Source organism: Amaranthus tricolor, chromosome 7, assembly GCF_026212465.1.
Source record: "Amaranthus tricolor cultivar Red isolate AtriRed21 chromosome 7, ASM2621246v1, whole genome shotgun sequence".
In the NCBI taxonomy this organism is placed as follows: domain Eukaryota; kingdom Viridiplantae; phylum Streptophyta; class Magnoliopsida; order Caryophyllales; family Amaranthaceae; genus Amaranthus; species Amaranthus tricolor.
In genome coordinates this window covers 26,305,113-26,330,180 of record NC_080053.1, presented here as the reverse complement: position 1 = coordinate 26,330,180, position 25,068 = coordinate 26,305,113, and the positions used below count along the sequence as shown (strand labels likewise).

Sequence of the window (25,068 nt, the reverse complement as noted above, 5' to 3'; positions counted from 1 at the left end):
ATGCTATACAAATTCGAGCGATAATTTTGTAAATATTTAAACATTTGTTAAAAAATGTACATAAATACTTAAAAAGTGTACATATTCATGTCATTTCTATAATATAATATGAATTTTTCCTTTCACAAAAAATATAATACTGTACGTCAGTACCATTATACTTCCGATTTAATGATTATATAGTCTTCCATTTAAGTAGGGTGAATATCACCAAAAAAATTCACCCCTTCTAATATATATCTTTTAAAAGTCAATTTTAAAATTTTTTTAATGTTAATATTTAAGAAAGTTACTCTTAATTTTTTTGCAAATCATTTAAAATATTTTATTTTATTTTTATTTTACTTTCTTAATGTTGTTATTTACAATATAATGGATATATATAGGCATATAGCTCCTCAGTTAACTTTTATTATTTTTTATAAAATATTATAGTCAATAAGAATAATTAAATTAGCTATTCTTGTGAGAGACCGTCTCTTGAGGAAGCGACCTCAAATCACGGTCTCAAAACAAGAAGTCTATATTCTTATTATCTATTTAATTTGTATTAATTGGATTATTTAACCCATAAATCTGATGCATTTTTCGAAAAGATCGTGTATCACAACAATTTCTGTAACCGAATAAGCCCGCAAATTAGCTAGGCCCATGCAATATTATATTTATAATTATAACTCTAACCCTAAACTTAGCCATTAACCTCTCAGCTACATATATAGCCATCTCTTACCCTTCAAAATAAAACGGCTTCTGTTCACTAACTTTGTGTTAATTATATATATAAACAACCTCTCTGTTTACAAACGCCATTAACAAAAACCTTTGAAATCCTCCACAAAACTCATTCGCATTGTTACCTAAAAGTCAATGGAGACGATGTTAATGATCGACGGTCCGATGATAAACAGATTCATCGAAGATTCAGAAACATTCCAGACATGCGCAAATGAAAGATTCCAATCGTTGCATCAGATTGAAGGAAAAGTAATTGAATCAATCGCTTTTGATCAAGAGCAAGAACAAAATAATGTATATCCGACTGTCGATTTACAGAAATACAAGGAAGAATTGAAGGCGATGATGAAGGTTGTGGCTCAAGGAATTGGAAATACGCCGGTAAATGTTTTGGTTGGAGAAGGAAGCTTGTTATTGAAGGTTCTTGAATTTGAGACTGCTCGTATTATCAAAGAAAAAGACGCAGAAGAAGAAGAAAAGAGGAAGAAAAAGATTTTGAGCGATAGAGAAATTAATACTATTTTAAATCCAAAAAAAATTTTGATTTCTAGAAAACCTAAGAAGAAGAGTAGTTTGTTAGATTTTTGTGCTTGTTCTGGAAAACAGTTTGCTGAAAATAATTAGGCGTTGATAGTATGCAACGCAGAGTTAACGATTAATTATCTTCATTATTAACCAATGTATCTTTTCCCTTAATATAGTTATCTTACAAAATTATTTCCCAATATATAGTCTGGCATAGTTTTTTTTTTTTTTTTTTTTTTTTTTTTCCAAAATCTGCAATAAAAAACCGCTACTATAGGTGGTGGTTTATCCGAAAGAGCAAATTGCCAAATCAAGCAGCGTTTTACAAAGAAGAATTTTTTTTTTATATAGGGCAAACCGTCACCTTAGATGGCGGTTTTGTTTGTGCATGACAATGTGCTATATAAATCGCCATGTCAAGTAGCGGTTTTGTAATATTTGAGAAATTAATAATTAAGACGAGTGAGTTTAAGAGAATTATTATTACGAAAATGACCTTATATATACATAATATAAAAATATTCCAAACTTAATTTCTTTTCTCTTTTTCTTCTTTTAATTTGAAAAAAAAAATTTTAAAAAAATAAAAAATATCAAACCTTTATTACTCTCTCTCCCTCTCATTTGTTGGAACCCAAAGGAAGAATCAGAGTCATGTTCTTCCTCTAATTTCTTCTTCCTCTGATTCCTTCCTCTGATTCTTTCGCATTCTCCCTCTAAATCCTTGATTCTGATTTTCGCAAGAAGAACAACAGTGGCCGTCGTCTTCTTTGTCTTCGACCTTCGAAGGAAGCCACAACCCTAACACCATCCCTTTCATCTAATTTCGAAGCAACAATGTCGTTATTCATCTGATTTCGCTCCTGGTTCTTCAAGAAACGTAGTCCTTCGCTTGATTTTTTTTGAAAAGTAACGAACTAAAGCCAATCAGGTATAATCTACTCGATTCTTTCTATGATTTTCGACACATTATTTCAGCATTATCTTTAGCTTTTCTCTGAATTCGAACCACCATAAGTGTAGAAGCAGCCGAAATCTTCCTCCCTTGACTAGAATTCTGCCGATTTGGGGAAGGATTGAGTGAGTTTTGGTCCTGTTGATTAAACATCAAATCCAAGCCGAAAATAAAGCATTGAACCTGATTTTTTTTCCCATTTCTTGCTGCTGCAAGCAGAAGGTAGTCCTTCTTGATTTCTTTTCTTACTTTTCCTTAATAATTATGCTCTTATTCATTTTAAAGTTAGTTTCATTGTTATACTTTCAATTTTATATTCCTTTACCATGTATCAAACCCTAAATTTTGATGAATCTTGGAATTTATGAGTTAATTAGATGAGTGCTTAATTGGAAAACTTATGGGAAATGTGTTATTAGTGAGTTATGTGATGATGAGAATTTAAATGCGAGCTATGATTTTAGTAGTAGATTATTCAAATGATTTAGTTGTGGTTAGTTCAGTGTTCTTGGATGTAATATTAACCATTTCAAATTATGGTAATGGTTAAATGTTGATTGATTGGTTGTTCTTGAAAGTATCTAGGGTTCGTGTGGAAATTATTAGTTGAATGGTATCGTATGCTTTGTTGTGATGCTATATTTGTTATGCTTCAGGAGGCGATATCATCGAGGAGCCCTTCTAGTAATCACGGAGTACCAGACTTAGCTTCTTGAAGCGTACTTTTTGGTGAGTAATAACAGTCCCTTAAAGGGTCTGGCCAGACTACATTTTTGAAAAATAAACTTTTTACTAAAGCTCTTTTGAATTGGAAATTGTGAGAGAAATGTTGTTGTGAATGCTTATGTTGATATTATGATATGGTCAATGGATCGGGCTTGCGAGCTGGTCATTGACGGAGTTGAGAAACATTGTTCCCCGCTCCCTGTTTTTGAAGCGAATTGTCATTCAGATATTGATTAGCTTCACCCGAGAGCGACATAGCCTTAGAGCTATGGGGCACCTCTTAAACTAGACTCCCTGTGCGCATATAGATCTAGGAAATTGATGTTGCTTTTAAACCTATGATTTGAATTATTGTGTTTTGTTGTTTTGGATTGTTACTTCTCATTCAGTTTAATCTGACCCTCTGTGGTTTCCAACTTTTAGTTTGTCTACAGATCGGAACCAGTCGGAAATAATAGATTAGCTGAGGTGATTAGAGGTTCCAAGGGTGCATATTGAGTTGAACACGTAGGAACTTGTAGTTTTGTATTAGGATTTTAAATAAATGTAAATTTGATTTGGTTGTGTTGGTTATATTGGACTTGTAGAGAATTGTATGATTATCTTGTGTTTTAGTTAAATGTTTGTTTTGAGATTTAGCTGAGTTAGTTACGTTAAAGAGCTGGTGACCCCTTTGCTCAAGTTTTGGAAGTGTGATTTCAGTTTTCTTGGGAAATGAACCCCATGATGACCCTATTTACTCAGTCAACGGTAAGTCGGGTTGTTACAGGTTTACTCTATAGACTTGCAATACTTCGCTTGTTCTTTCAACTCCCATAAATACTTAGTACAACCTGCATTAAACTAGTTCAATACTTTCTATATGATAATCAACTAACAACAAGCTTGATTCGTAAACATTAATTATGAAAATAACGCGTACATATATTACAATCATCCAAAGCGATACAAGAAATTCAAGACATATAAAATATCCATACAAAGTCTATTAAACTACAATCCCCGCCCCTTTTTGCTGCGCGCACCAATGGATGAGGATGGTGTAGACTCGTCAGCTTCTGCAATGACATCTAGAGCTGGGGCTCGTCTTTAACTAACACGCTGATATGTAATGATCATATGCGGTGGCGATGGATGTTGAGGAGTGGACACGGAAGCTGGAGGAACAAATGGCGACATAGCACCGGACGATGATGGAGATCTGGAAGACCGACCTCGGGTAGATGAACGCTCGGAACCTCTTGAGGACCGACTACTTGATCCTCCAGAAGAGCTACCTCAGTGGCCCGAACCCTGAGAAGAAGGAGTATGGAACGTCTCATCATCCCTAGTGGTGTGAGGAATCGGAATGAGGTAATCATACCCCGCCTGACTCGGTAGTAGATTAGAGTATGTGGGGAGTGGGACCTCGAAAGATATACGCGAAGCTAGCTGCGAACTAATGAACATTGTGTTATATATCCAAGTATCATAAAACACTGTGTGAGGTACGCCGAAACGATCTCCAAGGCAAGTCAACTTCAACGAAGATCTAGTGATGATTTTCATCTTCGTCGGGTCTTGAGGGTTTTCAGGAAAAATCCCCAAAAGCTCAAGAACTAATGCTGGCCAATGTCCCTCTCGATGACCAATGATTGCTTGTCCTTCAATCAACAATCCTAGTATAACTGCGGCATCTAGTAAAGTAATCGTTGCCTCGCCAACGGTAAGGTAGAATGTATGAGTCTCTTGTCTCCACCTCTCCACTAACGCAGTGATAAGAGCTCGATCGAGCTCCAAACGCCCCCTAACAACCTATGGATATAACTAAAATCTACTAACTCAAAAAACTCTAAAACTCTATCATCCACCTCCTAATCGCTCGTACTCGTCTGGTAGTGTTGAGGAGTAACCAACTGGGAGGTGAAGCCCTCCCACGCACCTACGCTTCGATGGGTCGTCTGAAGCGTAAGTACTGATGGATCAACTGGGCCCGGCATCGCCATTACATCTGTTACATATAGACATTACCATCACTGAATTCAAACCTCCATTATACACCATGTAACCGTCTCGAATTATGAAGGCAAACACTAATTGAAATTTAGTATTAATCAAGCGGAAGCTTAATTTTGCCAACACAATTAAGGGGTTACTTAAAGGTTAAACCAATGCAATATAATAGAAGTCTTAACTGTCCAAAATAAAGGAAAATTACAACCAAATCGAAAAAAGTCCAAAGTTCAAATTACATTGTAACACCCCGTAATTTATCGGGTTTAAAAATAAATAATATATAATAAAATAAAATATAACAAAATAAAATAAATAAGTGATATTAAATTATATTATTTTACATAATTAATTATAAGTAACAAAGTAGGTTAATTTTAACGGTAACGAGTTTTATCGCATGATGTTTTGTTTCAATTGTGATAATAACACAATAATTACTCAATTAATTAAATGATTAATTTAAAAAAAAAATATTAAGGGGGAAATTGGAAGGGGCAGCCGGTTTGTGTGGAATGGGAGGAGTTTTTGTAACTCCTCTCATAATTAGGAATTAGTGCACACCTATGCTTTGATTTAAGTTTGCCATACCTTACATAATCACTCCATTCCAATTTCATTTCTCCACAAAAATTTCTGAAAAAAAAAAAAAAATTCTCTTTGTTCCTTATTTGTTTCGGCAGCTTCAAAGGAAAAAAAAAAAAAAAAATTTCTTTTGGCTTGTTCAATTCAATCTTTTGTTCAAGGGGTAAGTTTATTTAAATTGTTATTATAAATTTTATTCAAAAAGATTTCTCAGGTGAAGTATATTTTTATGTATGATGATATCCTATGATTTTTAGGAGGATTGAATATACATTCTTTTATATATAATTTTCTCTACTAATCCTTTAATAAACTTCAATTTTGTTAAAAGGATTGGGTTATGTTTTCTTTTGATTTAAATTCTTTAACAAAGTTTAATTTGTTAAAAGAATTAAGTTAATATTGATATTTAAATAAATTTCTTTTATGGTTCACATATCTCTAACTAAAATACAATTTGTTAGTAGGAATTTTAAATGTATGAATTAAGTAAGGTAGGTATCCATGAGTTTATAAATCCTTTAACAAAATTTGATTTGTTTAAAGGATTGTCCTTATATATATATATGTTTTGGTTCTAAAATGATGATGTATGATTCTCTACAAAATTTTAATTTGATAAGAGAATCAAGTATATAATTTAATTATCATGGTTTATGAAACTTTAATTTGCTCTTGAAGGATCTTGTGGATGAGTATGTCTTAAGTTGCTAGTTTTATGATTTTGATGATGGTTTAGATTGTTGATGGGATTTTATGTATTGTTACATGTGTGGAAATATCAAGTGGATTGTGTGGTAGGAGATTTGGTTTTATTTGTTTTATTTTAGTAAAATGTAAATTTGGTTTTTGGTTAGGAGTATTTTGGTGTGGAGATTTAAAAAGGTTTAAAATAATTTAAATAGAAAAAAAAAAAATAATAATAATAATAATAATATATAAAATAAAAAAAAAAAAAATAGTTTAAGTAGAAGGATTTTCGGACAGCAGCTGCTGCCTCGGTAGTGGCGCCCCGATCCGAGTGTTGGGTATGTTGCGTTGTTGTTTTATTTAACCGATGCGTTTTAAAACTCGTTAAAACGCTTAAAATAATTAAAAATAGTAATTGGATGCTAGAAATTATGAAATTTGGTACCCAAGGTAATTGATGCGTTCCGGACGCAGCGGTGTAGTCGGATTTTTAATTTGAATTTTCTAAACTGTCCGAAATGGCCATAAAAGTTTCTGGTCAGAATGTAAAATTTGGAACTATTAGGAGTTTGATGAAAACATTTGAAATTATCAAGTCTTAGTGATATCTTAATGGTATTGAGTGGATTAAATGTGTAAACACGGTCTAATACGTGATCGTTCTGTGTTATTTAGGATCTCGTTTCATAAGAGGGCGAAATTTTAATTGTGCTTGAACAACGTGTGTTTGCAACGTTCAAAGGTACACGCTTAGACCATACTGTTTATATGGTTGTGCAAGTAATGTTGTTTTATTCCTAATCAAGGCATTGTAATCACATAAGGATTAGACACCTCAAATAATATGAAATAATTATGTGGAAATTGAGAATTTATGGATATGTTACCCAAAAGGGTTAACAAATAAATTGGAAAACTATCAACTATTTTTCCCATGGCATTCAGGGATCTTTATGGTCACCATGGGGGTATGCATACTTAGCCTTTGGCGACCCGAACAGGACGGGCAACGTCTTAGGTAGGTGGTTGCCTTGGGATTTGCTCTCCCAAGTGTATTCCACCAAACAAATTTGAAATATGACTTGTACGACCCGAACAGGACGGGCAACGTTACAAGGTTGGAAATAATGAATAAAGATTACATAATAGAGCCTTTGCATGCTAGGGTAAACACAATGCTTGTATTCAACCTGTTTTGTATATGTATGAAGTCTCTGACGTGTTTTTGGTTGTTCTTTGGAACCTGCTACGTGTTATCATACGACGTGCAGCAGGTTAACTGCAGGAGGGGGCTGGAGTGAGGATTCAGCTTAGAACCCGTAACTATCAAGTCTAGACTTACTTTGTAATGAGTCTAAATACCTCAGTTTATGTAACCAAAGTTTATGATGTTTTCTTCTTATCTCGTACAACTTTTAGCTAGTCTAGAGGCCGGTGGGCTCTCGAGTTGTATGTAAAGACTTCCGCTGTTTTGTTTGGTTTTGTTTTGTTTGGCGCTGTATTCTTTGTTGACCATATTCCTTTACCGTTGGAACGTTGACGATCCGAGTAAGGATGAGTTTCCTTGCGTCCGTTTGTGAGCCGGATTCATGTTTTCACATGATTTTTTTCCGGGTCACTTAAACCGGGCCGTTACATACATCCTTAAAATAGTCCAAACCTAAACGACTAAACTAATAGTCTCTTAAATACAATAAAGAGATCTAAAAAAAAGAGGAGTCATACTCCAACTCGGGTTCATCTTCCGCTCGGATATCTATTCTCCGTTGAGGTGCCATAGGGGTTTACTCTAAAAACAAAACCATTGGAAAAACATACAAAGCATAGAATCAGCAAAAAGATCGATTATAAACACACGAGTGTTCTTCAAACAAGTTATTAAAACTTTTTTTGATTTGAGTAAATTCATTTTGAAATATGCTTTTTCATTTGATAAATCATATTATCATTCAAACCCAACTCAATGGTTCCATAGTCATTTCAAATTCTCATTTTTCATCATAAATCATAAGATCTCAATGGATCCAAATCAATTTCAAATTCATATCATAAGTTTGCATGGGTACTCTGTGAGTCATCCTGTGACTCGTTTGATAGTCGGTTTACCGTCCGCGACATGTTCGGCAAGTGAAATACAATGGTATTGTGAACAATACACGCTCAGCATTGGTGAGTCGTTTAATCATGCACACAACATTGCTGTGGCATATGTACCCGCCATTTAGGCTAAAACATTTTTGTATATAATATACATCTTGTAATTTCAATAGCATTTGAAAGTTAAAAATTCAACTTTTTCCATATGATAAACATTCTTTTATTTGCAACATAGCAAAACATACTTTATTTGCGACTTAGCAAAATCAAATCATAATATTTCCCACATGGGTAAAACATGCTTAGCATAATCATATCATCAAACATAACCTTTGTATTATATTGGGATATCATTAACATATATGGTAATGCATCTTAACAAAAAGTGATTAAAGTTCAATACGATTTTTTTTAGAAAACCACTAAAATGTTTTGTTTCAATCCTTCTTAAAGTAAATATAACTTTAAAGAGTTTTGAAATTCATTCAAAACAACTAGAATATAGTTCATAAGTCTATAAAATCATTATCACAGAAGATTTCATAAAACACTATTTTCTTAGATACGAGATAGTTTTGTCGGTAATAAAATCGATAATTGGTTTACAAAATACATATTAATTCTCCAACAAGGCCCAAATTAATCAAGTCATTATACCTTAATTAAAATGAATTTAAGGTTGTCCCATCATATTATAATTGGTTATGGCAATTTATAACGATTTTACAATTACTTTCGATAATTTAGGTATTTATCGTTATTTAAATGAATTCTTAAATCCATAAAATTTATAAATGATAAACTAATTTCATACTACGAGGAAGTAGGTTACTAATACAATTATAACTTTTTTTTTATATAGTTCTATTTTACTCAAAATTAATTATCAATATTACTCTTTAATAATTAAACAAGTTATTATTAATTTAATAAATTAGTAAATAATTAATAATTAGCTTAATAAAATTATAACAAAGTTTCAGAAGTCATATAATATGTTTATTAGGCCATTCAAACTTATGAAATTCATGTATGATGTTTTATTATTTTTTATAGACATTTTATCGAGAAATAGAATATAATAGGTTTAAAATTATTTGAATTTGAATAAAATATTATAAAAATTCTATGATATTCCAGAAGCTATTTTAAGGGGTATAAAATTTTAAATAACCATTAAAAATCATGTGGGGAATTTTTAATAATTAATATCGTTATTTTACCGCGATAAACCGAATAAAATTTATTTAAGTCCATATATGGTCACAAAAATCCATATAAATTTTTGAACATATATCTTAAAAATTATTAAGGTCTTTAAACGTCAACAAAATCTTCCCAAACTTTTATCAATTTAGTTACTATCCATATGAGCATGTGATAAAAATTTCAAATCAATATGTCTTTATTTGGTAATTATTTTATATTTTACTATTTTACAATATACCAATAAACAATTTAACAATTACTTAAAAATCATGAAAAATTCCAAACTAAATATATTTTGGCTAAATCTTATTGGAGACATTATAAAATGGTTTTATTAATTAGTTTTGATGATCAAGAGTTTATCTAATACCATGTTTTATAATAAGAGTATTTTAACACCTTGAAGTCCATTAAAATATCAATTTAACGAATAAATTTCAACAAAAAATATTCAAGAGATTTTCTTAACATATAGCTACTGGAAATTACTTTTAAAATGAATTTCAAATATTTTCAAAGTTCATATCATCATTTCCATCACAATAACTTTCACAAAGTTGTGTTAAACATGCCTTTAAACATACAACAATTCATAAAATTAACATGTATGATGCCCACAATAATAATACATGTAATAAATTATTTCATATTCAAAATTATCATTTTGACATCATTTTTCAAGATTTAAGAACTTCTCTCTGGAAATTTTATTTTTAAAAAACAATTTGATACACAAACTTCCCCAACTTGTTCTTAAATCCTTTAAAAATCACCCAATGTGACATACCTCGACTCCAAACCTATATAAATATTCCGCAAGCTTCTATGCATTCTTAGAACTGGTTTCAACTTCGGGTCGTTGCCCTTTAAATCTCAACACCAACTCTTCAACTAAACACATTGCATTCATCCAAAAATCAATAATAATTTTGGATTTCTAACATGCACTTAACTTTCCTTAGTTGCAGTTGTTAAACTAATTGTTGTGATGATTTTAACATATTTAGAGTATACTTATTATGTTGAGCAACATACTTAATTAGTCCCATACCTTTACTTAATTCCTTAAAGTAAGAAAATATATATGTTTGTTGAAATATATATTCTTATTTTCTATTATAGCCGATTTTTATTGTAATCCGTTTTTTTAATAATAATAATAATAATAATAATAATAATAATAATAATAATAATAATAATAATAATAATAATATATAAATAAATAAATTTCAAAAATTTAAAAAAAATAGAAAAAAAATAATAATAACTCCCCATTAACAAATAACTTCCCACTTTTATTTCTAAATCTTATAACTAACCTCACTTACCTATTATAAATTAAATCAATTACCCTTAATTCATTCACATTATTACTCACACTTCCTTTTTCTTCTACAAATTACTTCCTCCATCCTCCAATTGCTTAAAATTTAATCAAAGAAAAGGCAAGATTTTAATATTAAAGGTATGTAATTTCATCTCTTTATAATATTGTTCTACCAATTCCAATCCAAATTACACATTTGTATTTGAAAAAAAAAATTTATTTCTGACCTTAGTTTTCCGGCGATACGGCAGTCACCAGGATACCACCGGCGTGCGACAGCGGCCACCAGAGCCACCGCCGACCGGCACCTTCTCCTTCTTCCTTCTCCGTTTCTCCTTCTCTCTCTTCCTTCCCTTTCTTCTTTCTTTTCGTGGGTATCCTGGGATCAAAACCCACCTTTCTCTTTTTTTTTTAGTAATCATGATTTCTTTATTTTTTTTTCTCTTTTCTTTTAACACTTATAATTTTAAATCTTATAATAAAATGAGTTAACTATGTTATTTAAATCCTTGCTCTTTTATACTACTTTTACAATTTTAAATTACATCTTTAAAATTATTCTTTTTAAGTAAAGTATATAAAAGGAAAAGGAGTCTTTTAATTAATTTATTTATTTCGATGGGTTGATCGGGGTATTAAATTGAGATATATTAGTTTCTCATGTAGACAGCGGATTCGTAGACAGAGATTATTAGGAGCGTACATTGTCTAGGATCGCGTGACAAAGTAATTCTCAATGTCCATCTAATTAGGACTATCGTTAGTATTATGTGCTAAGTGATAATTAATGTGTTTAAATAGGATGCATGATTTTATATGACATTATTTTATATGATGTTATATTTTATATATTCTCAAATTATATTTTACAATTATTTTTGTCAAACTTGAATTTATAATTACTATTTTGATAAAATTTATATTAATAACGAAATTAGATACAGTTTAATTTGAAAGAGAAATATTTATAATATTATTATTTTGATGAAAGTTATATTGTTATTTTAATAATGATTTTTAAATGCGATTGAATTTAAAGGAGAAACATTTATAATATTAATTCCTATTGCCACCAATTGATATTAGAATGGTGATTTGAAAAATGAGATTTCAATTAGATATTCTTGAGATATATATATTTATTGGGAAAATTTATGATTATAAAATAAAATGTGTAATGTATGTTTGATTATATGTTTGTGTGCTCGCGACTAATTATTAAAATATATTAAATCACGTAAAGTGTAACACGAGGGAAATGAAGCTCTTATATTTGTTGTGATCCAAGTATAAGGGTGATGAACAGGCTATCCTGTTTGGTTAGTATAGCTGCCGACAGGTATTATTATTTCTGATACTTGATACGATGTTTGGTCTTCCTTCTATTTCTTGTGATCCAACTAGAAGGGGTGTGCACACTAGGGTTCTCTGAGACTACTCTGCTGGCCTTGAATTATTTGGGGTGACGACCTGTTGATGAAGTAGATATAAGGGTAAAGCCTCAGTCTACTGGCGTTTTCGTTCCTTCAAATTAAAAATTGATTATGTGTTTGTCATTATTAAATATCAAATTAATAAATTGGTTTATGTGATATTATATATATTGTTTTTTTCAAATTGTTTTCTTTTAAACTCAGCTATATATTATTTTCTAAAATTATTTTCAATTTAGTTATATTTTATTTACTTAAAACTATTTTCCAACTTAATCGTTTCACAGGATGGAGTTGGAATTACTCAATTTTCTGATTATGTGAGTTTTTCCCTTGTTTTTCTTGCATTCTTATGTTGCAGGTTATTGATTGCGTGGGAATCGTGGAGTGAGGATCACTTAGAAATATAGCTTTTATTAGAGTCGTATTTCAGTTTAAATTTTACCTTAAGTTGTTTAAATTTTATATGGATACAGATTACGTTTCAGTCTTTTCTTATGTTGTAAGACCCTTTGTTGGATTTAAAGTTATTAAGTTATTCCTTAGTCGTTAAGTTTTACATTTATTTTATTAGAAATAGATGTGGCGGTAACACTCCCATGAGTAGGTTTTGGCTCATGTTTTTCATAAAGGGTGTTTTCAAAAGTTCGACCTATTCTTAGGGTGTTACATTTATAGATTTTAAGTGATGATTTTTTTAGTCTTAGAGATAAAATACCCATTTTATAATGATCTTAGTTTATAAAAGGATTATTGTAAATAAAATGTTTTACATAAACAAGTTCTAACAAAAAGTAGTGGAAGAAAGAAATGAACATAACTTACTCTATACTTGATGAATTTCTTCAAGTTTGGTGTCGATGGAAAGCTCTTGAAATGAAGATTATTTTTATGGGAGATTTGAGTTTACAAACATAAGTTTTCAAAAGTTTTAGATTGATTTTTGAAGAAGATTTGATAAGAAAAGAAGGTGTTTTAGTAGTTGAAAGTTTGAAGGATTATAGTGTTTGTTAATGGATGAACTTAGGAGCAATGTGTTGGGGTTTATGGCTGATTCATTATCTAGATAATAGAGTGTTTTTTCTTTAAATATTTGCCTCTTGCATGCTTGTAATGATGCACAAGCTTTGAGTAGAACAAAAGAGATTTAGGGTAGTGTGATTGGCTTGAGTGTGTAAGTGAACAAGGAGCTACTAAGGGGATTGGGGACAGCCATATTGGCTGCTGTTTGGGGCTGATTTGGGGTGCTTTCTGTCCTCAATTTGGTCTATTATGGTGTAAGAAAAGTTTGTCTAAGACAGTTTAAAGTTTGGGTAAAAATTGTTATACATGTAACATGTTATGTAACTTGTACTTCATATTAAAAATCACTTGTATATTTGTATGAAAGCTTTAATTTACTCCCATCATGGTTAAATAACATGCTCGAGTAATAATTAAAATTTTCTCAAACTGTTATGGGTAGTTGCTCAAGTTTAAGTTTTACCTCCAAAGTTTACGTTACTTGTTACGATTCATAATCACGTTACGAATTAACAAGTTTCAAATCATCGTAGAGATTTTTCAAATTACTATCATCATTAATTAAATTATAATTAGTATCGAACAAATATATAAAAAAAATTAGACGCTAAAAACGACTAATGAAATCGCATAATAATGCGACCGTTTCACAACACATCACTGAATTCGAACCTCCATTATACACCACATCACTGAATTCAAACTTTGCTAAGAAATACCTCAAAAGTCGTATGTTGACGATGGATAAACATCACTGAATTCAAACCTCCATTATACACCACATCGGATTCCTTATAACTAATTTCTCCACCCCCAATACACTATAACAGGATAATGATCCATATTCTGCACAAACAAGCATGTTTTCCATGTGACATTACATACACTTTATTGTATACAAGAATGAATAAGGCAAGTATAAATTTTTATCATTATATGAGTAAATTGAAGGATAATAATAATAATATCATGACTATATACTAAAGATATGAAAGTAACCCAAAAAATTGGTGAAATTTTCATTGAAGCATTTTACCAAACACTTGATATGCATACAAAACAAATCATATAATGCAACTAAAATAAGTAAAATGCACACTTAATACATGAAATTAAGATAATATAACAACCAACCATACTATTATAAGCTAAAATATGAACAATCATGAACAAAAAAATTAATTTGCAAATTTGAAAAAAATTAGGGTTAGATTGATACCTTTGATTGTCGATGAGAATGAACAAGTAATCAAAGAGATAATTGCAATGTTGTTGATTAATTTAGTTGAGTGAGTGATGTTGTGAATAAGAAGAGATTGGGAGGAGAATTTTTTTTAAGTACACAGCCGCAAATCAAGTGAAGGAGGAAAGGGAGAATGAAATTGAAAACAGGAATTTGTAGCTTAATAAAACCGCCATTTTATGTAACGGTTTTATATGTTTTATTTTGTTTTTTTAAATCCCATGCATAGAAAAGAAAAACGCTTTATGAAATAACGGTTTAATTTATTTTCCAAAATTAACCACTTTTTGAAGTAGCGGTTTTGTTAAAAAAAAAAAGGAAAAATAATTCTTTCCCTGGCTGTCCTACGTGGACTGTATTTTAGGAATTATTTTTGGAACAAACGTAAAGTGGAAAATATTTTTTAAGAAAGCTATATTTAGGGAAAAGGCTCTTTCTTTTTTCTTCATTAGAATAAATCTTTTATTATTTACTCATTTTATTCATCTTTTATTTGCCCTTTTTGAGTTTTGAAATTTGAAATATTGCTAATTTCTGAACATTTATTTTTATTAAATTCATAAGAACTGAGGAAAATATTACTAGAATTCCAAATAATTATGGGTTGATATGGTAAGTTAGGGTATTGTTGACAATATCCTTGACGTTAACAATGATCCTATGTGATGTTTTTGAAAACCATGCAGTATGAGATGTCACATCCTTATTAACTTAAATATTTCTTGTAAGTATCTAATAATTAATTTTTACCAAAATACAATCCTGAATAAATAAATACACTATTGGTCATAATTTTTTCGAAATTTATAAAATGAGACTCATATTGCTATATTTTAGAACATTTTATAAAAATCCTATTTCCTTTTGCAAATGTTTTGTTTGATGTATTTTTTCGCTAAAAAATCTTCCAAAGATTCAAAAATAATATATGAATTCAAATTATCCAATTATGGAAAAAAATTCAAATATCTAATAAGATACTAATAAATATAAATGATAGTAGATAAATAAAGAAAGATAGTATATCATTTGATGAGAATAGAGAAAAAATAAGAGAGAAGATGATGAACATCCCTCAGCTTGTAGAGCAACAAAAAGTAGACCAACTGTATCGAGTCGCCTTTATGATGAATATGAGATTAACTCAACTGAAAGATGACTCAAGAATCAGTTTAAGTTTTGGGTTAGTTGGGTTAGTTATTAGAGACTCATTTTGAAGTTTTGGGGCTAAAAATAAGTCATTGTTTTAATTCATTTGTTGATTTGCATCATTAGATATAGATTAGTAAGGTTATGGTGGTCATTAATTGATGTTAGTTCAGTGTTAGTTGGTTATGGAATGCATGTGGTTGGGGTTTCGAGTTGCGTTGGAGGATGCATCGACTCGGTTTATAGGCGTCATGGCGACTGTGGTTCGCTAGCTGTGGACATTCATGTGAGTGGTTTCATTGAGTCTTAAACATTGGTGATTGTGAGGAGCGAGTACATGAATGCTTGTTGATTATGTTGTTATCTTAAACTATTCGAGGAATTACTTGATTTAAAGTATGTTGAGGATTGAATTGAATTTTGATGTCAAAGTAGAGATTTTGGGCTTGTTATAAATTGGAGTATATAATCATGTGTTACGTTGGTTTTGGATAAGATTACTCATTGAGGGTGTTTGACAAACGGCTGATAGCTGGTAGTTAATAGCTGATTATAGTGGTTGATTTAACCAGCTGATTTTAATAACTGGTTTGACCAACTGATTTTAAATCCGCTGCCATGAGCAGCTTGTTCAAAAACGGCTTATTCATAACAATAAGTTGTTTTAACCAACTAATTTACCAAACATTAGCATTAGCTGATTTGACCATCCAACCCTTTAATTTTATCAAAATAAGCTAAAATTACTCAATAAGCTATTTTGCCAAATACTCCCATTGTTAAAGCTGAGAAAACTGACATAACTATTGTGCTTCTATGTGTAGATGAATTGCGTGTAGATGGCAATGATACAAATGAAATCAAAGCAACTAAGTAGTTTTTGCACATCACTTGGGTCTTTATTGTCTCAAAAGGAAATACATTGCTGATCTTCTCATGGAATATGCTGATCTACATAGTCTTATTACCTTGTGTTGTAAGTTGTCTTGTTCGAGCACTCCATAGTCTTATGATTTTCTATTTACTTCCAATCCCTTTCATTCCTATACATAGCTAAATGTATTGCAAAAAAACCAACATTAAATAAAATAAAATCAAATCTTATGTTCCATTGCTTGTTGTGAATCGTGATCTTCTCCTTTCCCCATTTCACTTTTTTCATTGACCCAAATCAAGATTAACCAAGTTATAATTTAATAACATAATAATATAATTACAAGTTAAAAGAAACAAAATACATATTATTGATAACTCGTCATATACTCCCTCGGTTCTTACATAATTTCATATTATGAATAACTTGTCATAAACTCTTTCGATCTTTCCGAAATAAAATCATTCAACTCAATATATAATAAATTTTTAAGTTAAATAATGATATTTTAAAGTGATCAGAGGCAGAAAGGAATATCCGAGTTGACAACGGACAACTACACATTAGTAGATGTAAAGTTGAAATTGGAGCATCTTACACGACTAAACAACAAAGAGTTGCTAAACCCAATCCTAGACTTACCCACATCAAACTCCACAAAATTATCCTCCAATTGAAACCCACCTATCACAATTGATGCCTTTGGCTTCTTTCCACCATCAACCAAACCAAGACAATAAGCTTCATTACTTGCCCTTACAAAGTAATTCTGCCCTGAAATAGTCCACACCACCTTCTCACTTTGCATCACCAGGTTAATATCGGGCCCAAATGGCCCGATTCGTGTAAAAGGGAGTGTTGATGGATCATAGCAAAACTCGAATGGTGCAACCGGGTTCACCCTCTTAACCTGACCATTTTTAGTAAGCTCATTATTGAATGTTCTAGAAACCGCCATGAAAATAGAAGTTTCCATCATTGTGTAGGGATCAACAACACTTATCATTGTTCCACCATAGCCTTTACTATTTATAGAAAGTAAGGATTTATTGATTGGTACGTTTTGATCAAAGATTTTGATTTGTGTTACTCCAATGTAGTAATCTGAGGGTCTGATTTTGTTGGTTAACAGAGGTGTGTAAGACAGTAATGTAGTGAGATCTATACCCGGGAAGAAATTATACGGGCCGGATCCGAAGAACCCGGCCCCGGTTTCGAACCCGGATGAAGGTAAGCACAGTGAGAACTTATTTGGGAAATGGAAATATGAGGAAAACTGATTTGGGATAGAAGTTTTAGACCTTCCAAATCCGGCAACCCCTTGTACTCCTTTTGTTAGGCCTTGTACTAATGAAGGAGGTGCACAAACAAAGAGGAAATTGGGTATTGTAACTATTTGACCCGGGTTCGACCCGTTTGTAGAATTGATTGAGATAATGTCCTTAGAAAGTTCTCCTCCTAAGGGTGGTTTGATATTAGTGATGGGATTTTTAAGGGTGAGTGTCCTACAAGTGTTTATGTTGCATCCGGGTTTAGGGGTAGTCCTACAAGTTTTACAGATTGTGGGTTTGGGTAAGGTCATGCATTTGGGTGAGTTACATGGAATTGGGTGGTATGTGGAGGATTTGTACAGTCTATTGCAAGTGACCCATAAGAATTGGGTACCCAAATCGAGTGTTAAGGGGAGGGAAATTGGGGGTGTTCTTAGGGTTAAGTTGGTTGTGTATTGGTGGGTGGTTGGATCTTTTGAGATTGAAAGAACAAGAGCTTTGGGTTGGAATGTTGAGTAGGATTTGGTGGAGTGGAAATGGAGGAGGATCGAGATGATGAAGATGTTGTATGGGATGGAGAAAGCCATATCAATAAGCTTTGGGTTATGGAAAATGAAAATAGGTATCAAAAGTATTTGCTTTTAAATGGTAATGATTCGATTTATCGAAATTGAGTATCACTCTATCTCATCAGAAAATATTCGTATTCAAAAATTAAAATTAAATTATCAAGACATTTACCTATATTTAAAAATTAACTTGATTTAAAATATTACTTCCTTCGTTCATATTAGCTGCAACAATAGAAAAAATGGTACTATTTATTTATCACTTTTAATTTGTGATTAATTTTTAATTTATAAGTTAAAACATAGTCAAGTGAGATCTTATTTGATTCGTCTCATTACAAAGATTATTAATATTAAATTTTTATATTTTATTATTATACATAATTAAAGATATTAAAAATTAAATTAGTGTATTAGACTGTGTAAAAAAGCAAATATAGCAAGTAAATCGAAACGAATGAATGAAGTATTATATCAAAAAACTCATCTGAATATCCAAATTTACACAAATTAATTAAAGATAATAAAGAAAATTTAGCAAAGTCAACGAATTGATGTTTGCATTAAAGATGGCAGCTTGGAGTTTGTAGAGGTGGCAAATTGCGTGATGGACATGTTTATTGTGTACGCATTAGAAAGGCAAAATCAGTGTGTAGCATGTGAAACTGAAACTAATTACACATACAAGGCCAACCGTGTTACCGTGATTTCGCTCTATTGTACTCCATATTCAACATTGGCCGTGTTTGGTGTTTAATAAACCCAATTCTTAAGTTTAACCCTTTTCATTTTATCCTTATTTTTTTTAATTAAATTACTAAGATGCTCATGAACTTAATTTTTATAAAACACTTCAATTTCATTCTATAATATTTTTATTACTCAAAAAATAATTAATTATACTTAAAATTTGTAAACCAAAAACTTAGAAAATTCAAAATACAACGACAATTTGAGATAATTTCTAATCAAATCTCCTTAAATTATTCAAAAAAATCAAAAAACAATTGAAAAGGGGGGTCGTACATTAAACGTGTCAGATTATTTGACTAGTGCGGTTTGGAACAATAGAATTTTGACTTAAAGGCTTATAACTAACCATGAAAGTCATGTCAATGTCATACTAGATGACCTATATATCGTGTTTATCGTGTCTTGTGGGTTGTGGGCTGTGGCATGAATAGTGTTACGTCATGTTTAGTTATCAAAAAAGCTTATGTAGTCGTTCTCATGCTGATCAACGTGTTGATTTGATTTATTTTTTTTTTTTTACCTTTTTGTATTTTTATCACTTCGAATTACATTGGTGAATGTTATATATAAGGCTGCATCTAGAATACAAAAATGTTAATAATGCCAACAAGCCCATATTGATGATCCAAAAATATTAATCTCAATCAATTTTGACAATTTGAAAAGGTTAAGTGAAAAAATTAAAAAAATTAACAAAATAAACTATTTTTCAAACTTATTCCAAAAGTAAGCGTGAAAATTTCAAACTTGAGGTTTGGGGCTGTTCGCAATTAGTAACTACGAACAGGTCAAAAAAAACAAAAATAGTTGTTTCCACTTAGTAACTGGGAACAACTCTGATATTGGTTTACTGCGGCTATCGAGGTACAGGTTGGATTTAGCCCAGACTTCTATAAGTCTTCCGCTATGCTTTGTAGACAATATTATTATATTGTTTACATTGGTTTGGGTTGTTACATTAGGTGAGGACCGTAGTCCTAAACCCTAACTGTGGTGGGAGTCGTCACCCCTCCAATACAATTTATGCTCGAGCTCTACATGATAGGTACCTAACCCACTGTCTTACACCGTATTTTACATGCCGGCCAACACGGGCACCGGGATTTTACATGCCAGTCCATAGTTCGACATTACCTTACTATCAGGGTCATTCAATCAATATTCATTCACACGAGTACATCACATTTTTATTACTATAACTTGACTTTGACTTTGACTTTAACTTTGATCAACTCAGGTGATAACCTCTTTTATTTAATAAAATTCTTAATCATAACGTAAAATTAACCTTTATGTCTTTATACATTCATTATTAAATTTTTACACATTAAATTTTATTTATAACTTTATTTTTAATAGTTCACTAAATTCACACTAATAACTTAATATTTTATTAATAGTCTCCAAATTAATATTTTCCACAAGTAGCAACAAAAATTTATTTCTCTTTAAAGATGTTCTCAAAATCAACATTTCCAACTTTACAATAAATAAAACTTTAGTTTTCTTCAAAAAAACAAAAAAAATATTCTAATCAAAACTCAAATTTAAATTATATCATTTGGACAAGTTTCCAAAATTGTACAAGTCCACCAAAAGCCAATATTTCAAGTTTAGAAAAACAACTAAACTTATTAGGTTTGCAAAAATGAACATTCTAGTTGTAAAACAAATAAAACTTATAATTTCACAAAATCAATATTTCTAGTTTTAAAACAAGTCAAACTCATAATTTTCACAAAAGTCAATATTTCCAATTATAAAACAAGTAAAACTTGTAATTTCACAAAATTAATATTTCACACATAGTTTGAGCGCCAAGTTTACTAAAAATACTTTTATATCATTTTACATAACTTTTGGTCAAATAGTTAGCAAATAAAATATTTTGTACTAAATAGTGATTAAAAGTTACTTTTGATTATGAAATATCTCATATATTCAAGAAAAACACTAATACTTAATAACTTATAAAAATTTCTCAAAATCATCTTTTTAAATTCTTATTTTATTATTATCACAAAAATGGCTTGTAATAATTTAAAATAGTAAATCAAATTCTTTTTTTTTTATGATAGTGGCCGAACGACCTATGAGTAATTTGGGGCCCTTTTCACTTACAAAACCTTAATTTAATTTAGCATAATAAATCTTAGATTCAAATAATTAACATAACCACTTATAAAAAATAGAAACTTTACACAATAACTTAGAAATTTGTAGTATAACTTTAAGGATGAACTTTAATATCGAAATAAAGTATAATAACAACATTCTTAGCATAAACATACTTAATAAAAATATATTCATAAATAACTTACTACCTTATAAACTAGTTTCAAGGCTAAATAAAAAAAAAGCCTAACATAAAAAATTAAATAACATTCCTACATAACTCATAAACATATTGACATTAGTTTATAACATAAATAGTACTACATAATTTTTCACCCAACTTCCTAAACATGTTCAAAAGTTACTAACATACCAAAAATATTTTTAGTATAAACACATTTAATATAATCTTAATCATAATTTCATTATGCTAACTTCTCACTTAAACATACTCAAAGTATTTCATACTTTTCATATTATTATAAAGTAAATATAATGTAAAATTCCACATAAAGACTAGGGTAAGAAGTTATATCATACTAACACTAAGGATTGGTACTAAGTATTAATTAGAAAAATAATCAGAAATAAGACCCTCCAAGATAGATAATAATGCTCCAAAGATAATTAATCCAAAATCCCAAAATAATTATGATCTTCTAAGCTCCCAAAATAAATCCAAACTTTAAAAATAATAATAAATTAAGTACCCAAAGTAATAACCCAATAATGCTCCAAAATGATGATGATTTAGCTAAATAAAGGTATTAAGGTCGTAAAATTTTAATGAAGTGAAAATATAAGAAAGAATGTTAGAAAGATTTGATGATGGTGGTGTAAGTGATCAGTGTTCTAAATTCCATCTTCTTGAATTTCTTCAACTAATAATAAAGGTATTAAGGTCGTAAGATTTTAATGAAGTGAAAATATAAAAAAGAATGTTAGAAAGATTCGAAGACGGTGGTGTAAGTGATCTCATGGCTAAAGGGGTATTTATAATGGGATTGTGCAACTTTGTAGTTCATTAAATTGTATGAAAAGAGTGTTAGGAGTATAGAAGAAGGTTAACTTTTGTAAGTGATTTAGAGTGTGTAAATAAATGTGTAAGAGTTGGAGTGTCTAAGTGAATGTGTACGAGTTTGTAGTGTAGAAGAAGCTTAGCTTGTATAAGGAAATAGTGATAATGTGTAAGTAATGAACATCATGGATTACTATAGAAAGGATTTTGATTCATCAAATTTTTGTTCTAGTATGTACAAGTGAATATACTTCAAAATACTGGGTAAATTTGATCAAGAAAATATGTAGTTTACCTAGAAAATTTTGCTTAAACTATACTTAAAGTTAATAATAAAAATATTACTCATTTTTATGTATAAAATAATTAAATCAAAGTTATAAGATTAAAATAATAAGTAGTAATGTTAGTTTGATGAAGAAAGTTAAAACGTAACGTTTTACAAAACCGTAAATATAATAATAAAATTTTACTTTTCATACTATAAAATAATAAAATAATATTTTAGTGCTTATAAAAAGATTTTAAACAAAATAATTTTTTTAAGTTTAATATTTTAAAGAAATTACAAAATCGGAAAAGGTTTAGAAATTAAAAATTGTTTGAAATGGATAATCAAATGATTAGGAATTTATAGGGATTTAATTTATCTTTTACATGTGGTTACATCCTTTAGCCACGCTCTCCATTGTGGGCATGAGTTGCCGCCGTCCTTCCCTCTCCAGACCCTGTCCATAGTTTTCTATGAGCGGGATACACTGGATAGGATGATGATGATAATTAAAATTAAGAATTTTGAGTCTGTTATATATTCAAAGCACAATCATTCAAAATTTACCTAATCTTATAACTGAATTCGATTTTAACAAGTTAATAATCTACTTGTTACGTCATTATATTTTTTTCAATCATCCAAATGGGTAAAATCGATAAAAGTTATTAAAAATGACCTTTTATAACTTTTATGCCATAATCTAAGTACTTTGTCTGTTTTCAAATTTTTTTTCCATTTATTTTATTTGTATAATTCAATGCAAACTTTAAAATTAAATAATTTTAGTTGTGAGTTTTTGAAAATTTTAAAAATTTTATATTTAGAAAATATATATTAAGACGAATCTAATAAGATTTCATATAAATATATTTTTTTTGTTATAAAAAATCGATGAGAAACACTGTCACTCCATCGACTTTACCTCTTTCTTTGTCTTACCAATCACTCCACCATGGACAACCACTCCACCACTCTAACTCCACCACCACAACCTCTCAAATTCATCACCGGCGCCGACTTTAATGGCTGCTCCATCAAAGATTCCCTCGTATCCTACCTTCGGTCCCTCAACTACCAAGTTGAAGATCTCGGCGTCGGATCATACTACTCCATCGGCGACCAAGTTGCTAAACGAGTTGCCGCGGAGGGGAACACCGCACGCGGCCTACTCGCTTGCGGAACTGGTACCGGCGTTCAAATCTTCGCTAACAAAACGCCTGGAATCTTCGCCGCTACCTGCTTAACCGTAGATGACGCCAAGAATGCTCGATCCATTAACAACGCCAATGTCCTTGCCGTCTCTGGCATGTCGACTTCCTCGGAAACCGCCATTGAAATCCTTGATACCTTTATTAAAACCCCCTTCAAATCTCCCTGCCCTGCCTCCGGAAACAAAGATTGGGATCCAGAAATCATGGAGTTTCTCGATAAATCTGTATCCGAAATGGCGGAAATCGGAAAATCTACTCCATCTGGTACAACGACAGATATGTCAGGTGGGTAATTTTTTTTTAGATTTTGTTAAAACCCCCTTCAAATTGCATTTCCAATATACATCTGCATTAATTATTCACCAAATTTTACAGGAGAATGTGCAATTTGTTGCTTGGCGAAGAACAGGGAGTTTGTTCCAGTGGAGATAATGCCTGGAGGAATGATGAAGATAGTTCGAGAAAGCCCAACATCAGCCATAATAAAGTTCAAAGCAGGGAGTATAGAGCCTGCACATCACCATAGTTTTGGGCATGATTTAATGGTGATGAAAGGGAAGAAAACAGTGTGGAATTTGAGTAAAAAAGAGAAGTTTGATTTGGGTGATGGAGATTATTTGTATACTCCAGCTGGGGATATTCATAGAGTCAAATATTATGAAGATACAGAATTTTTCCTGAAATGGGATGGTCCTTGGGATATTTTCTTGGATGAAGATCTTGATACTGCTAAAGCTGCTCTTGCTAAGGAATGTTCTTAAATTCAATATTGATTGTGAGGCTGTTTTCTTTTGAGTTATATGAATTTGTTATCGATAGTGATATGTCAGACGATAATGTGTTTTCAATAGCAAATTTAAAGGACATAAGGACTATGTTCTTTTGAAATTTGTAGTAGTTGCTTTAATTTCTAAAATTGGTTAGCTGTATACCTTTTGGATGTGTTGTTTTATGTTGGGTGGTGCTTATAAGAAATTGTCTGTGCGGTTGTGAGATGTGACATACTTGTGTTACCAATAAATTTTATTTTCTGAAGTTTCATGAAATGAAATCAAAGGAGCTAGCGTTTCCTTCATTTGATTATAGTATTTGATTGCAACTCTAATATTTCATTATCTCATGATTTTTTTATTTGGATAAGTTATCAAATTTTATAAGGCAAAGAGAGAACCTATTGGAGGTCTCACTAAATTTTCATTTAGAAGTTACCATTTGATTTATTAGATTGATTTTAGATCGATTTAAAATTAAATTTTGTCCACATTGATCTTTATATAGTATTATAATCATT

At 30.7% G+C, this 25,068-nt stretch overlaps 2 protein-coding genes across 2 annotated transcripts; one reads left to right on the top strand and one right to left on the bottom strand.

The window, feature by feature from the left end:
• Positions 1-16,226: 16,226 nt before the first annotated feature.
• On the bottom strand, positions 16,227-18,502 carry LOC130818122 (probable aspartic proteinase GIP2). The gene has a single exon (XM_057684166.1). The coding sequence runs from the start codon at positions 18,422-18,424 to the stop codon at positions 17,123-17,125; it is 1,302 nt and encodes a 433-aa protein (XP_057540149.1). The 5' UTR covers positions 18,425-18,502; the 3' UTR covers positions 16,227-17,122.
• A 4,818-nt stretch (positions 18,503-23,320) lies between these two features.
• On the top strand, positions 23,321-24,860 carry LOC130817455 (DNA damage-repair/toleration protein DRT102). Its single transcript, XM_057683164.1, has 2 exons — positions 23,321-24,062; positions 24,153-24,860. Exons 1-2 carry the CDS (start codon positions 23,519-23,521, stop codon positions 24,536-24,538), a joined length of 930 nt encoding a protein of 309 aa, XP_057539147.1. The 5' UTR covers positions 23,321-23,518; the 3' UTR covers positions 24,539-24,860.
• Positions 24,861-25,068: the final 208 nt, after the last annotated feature.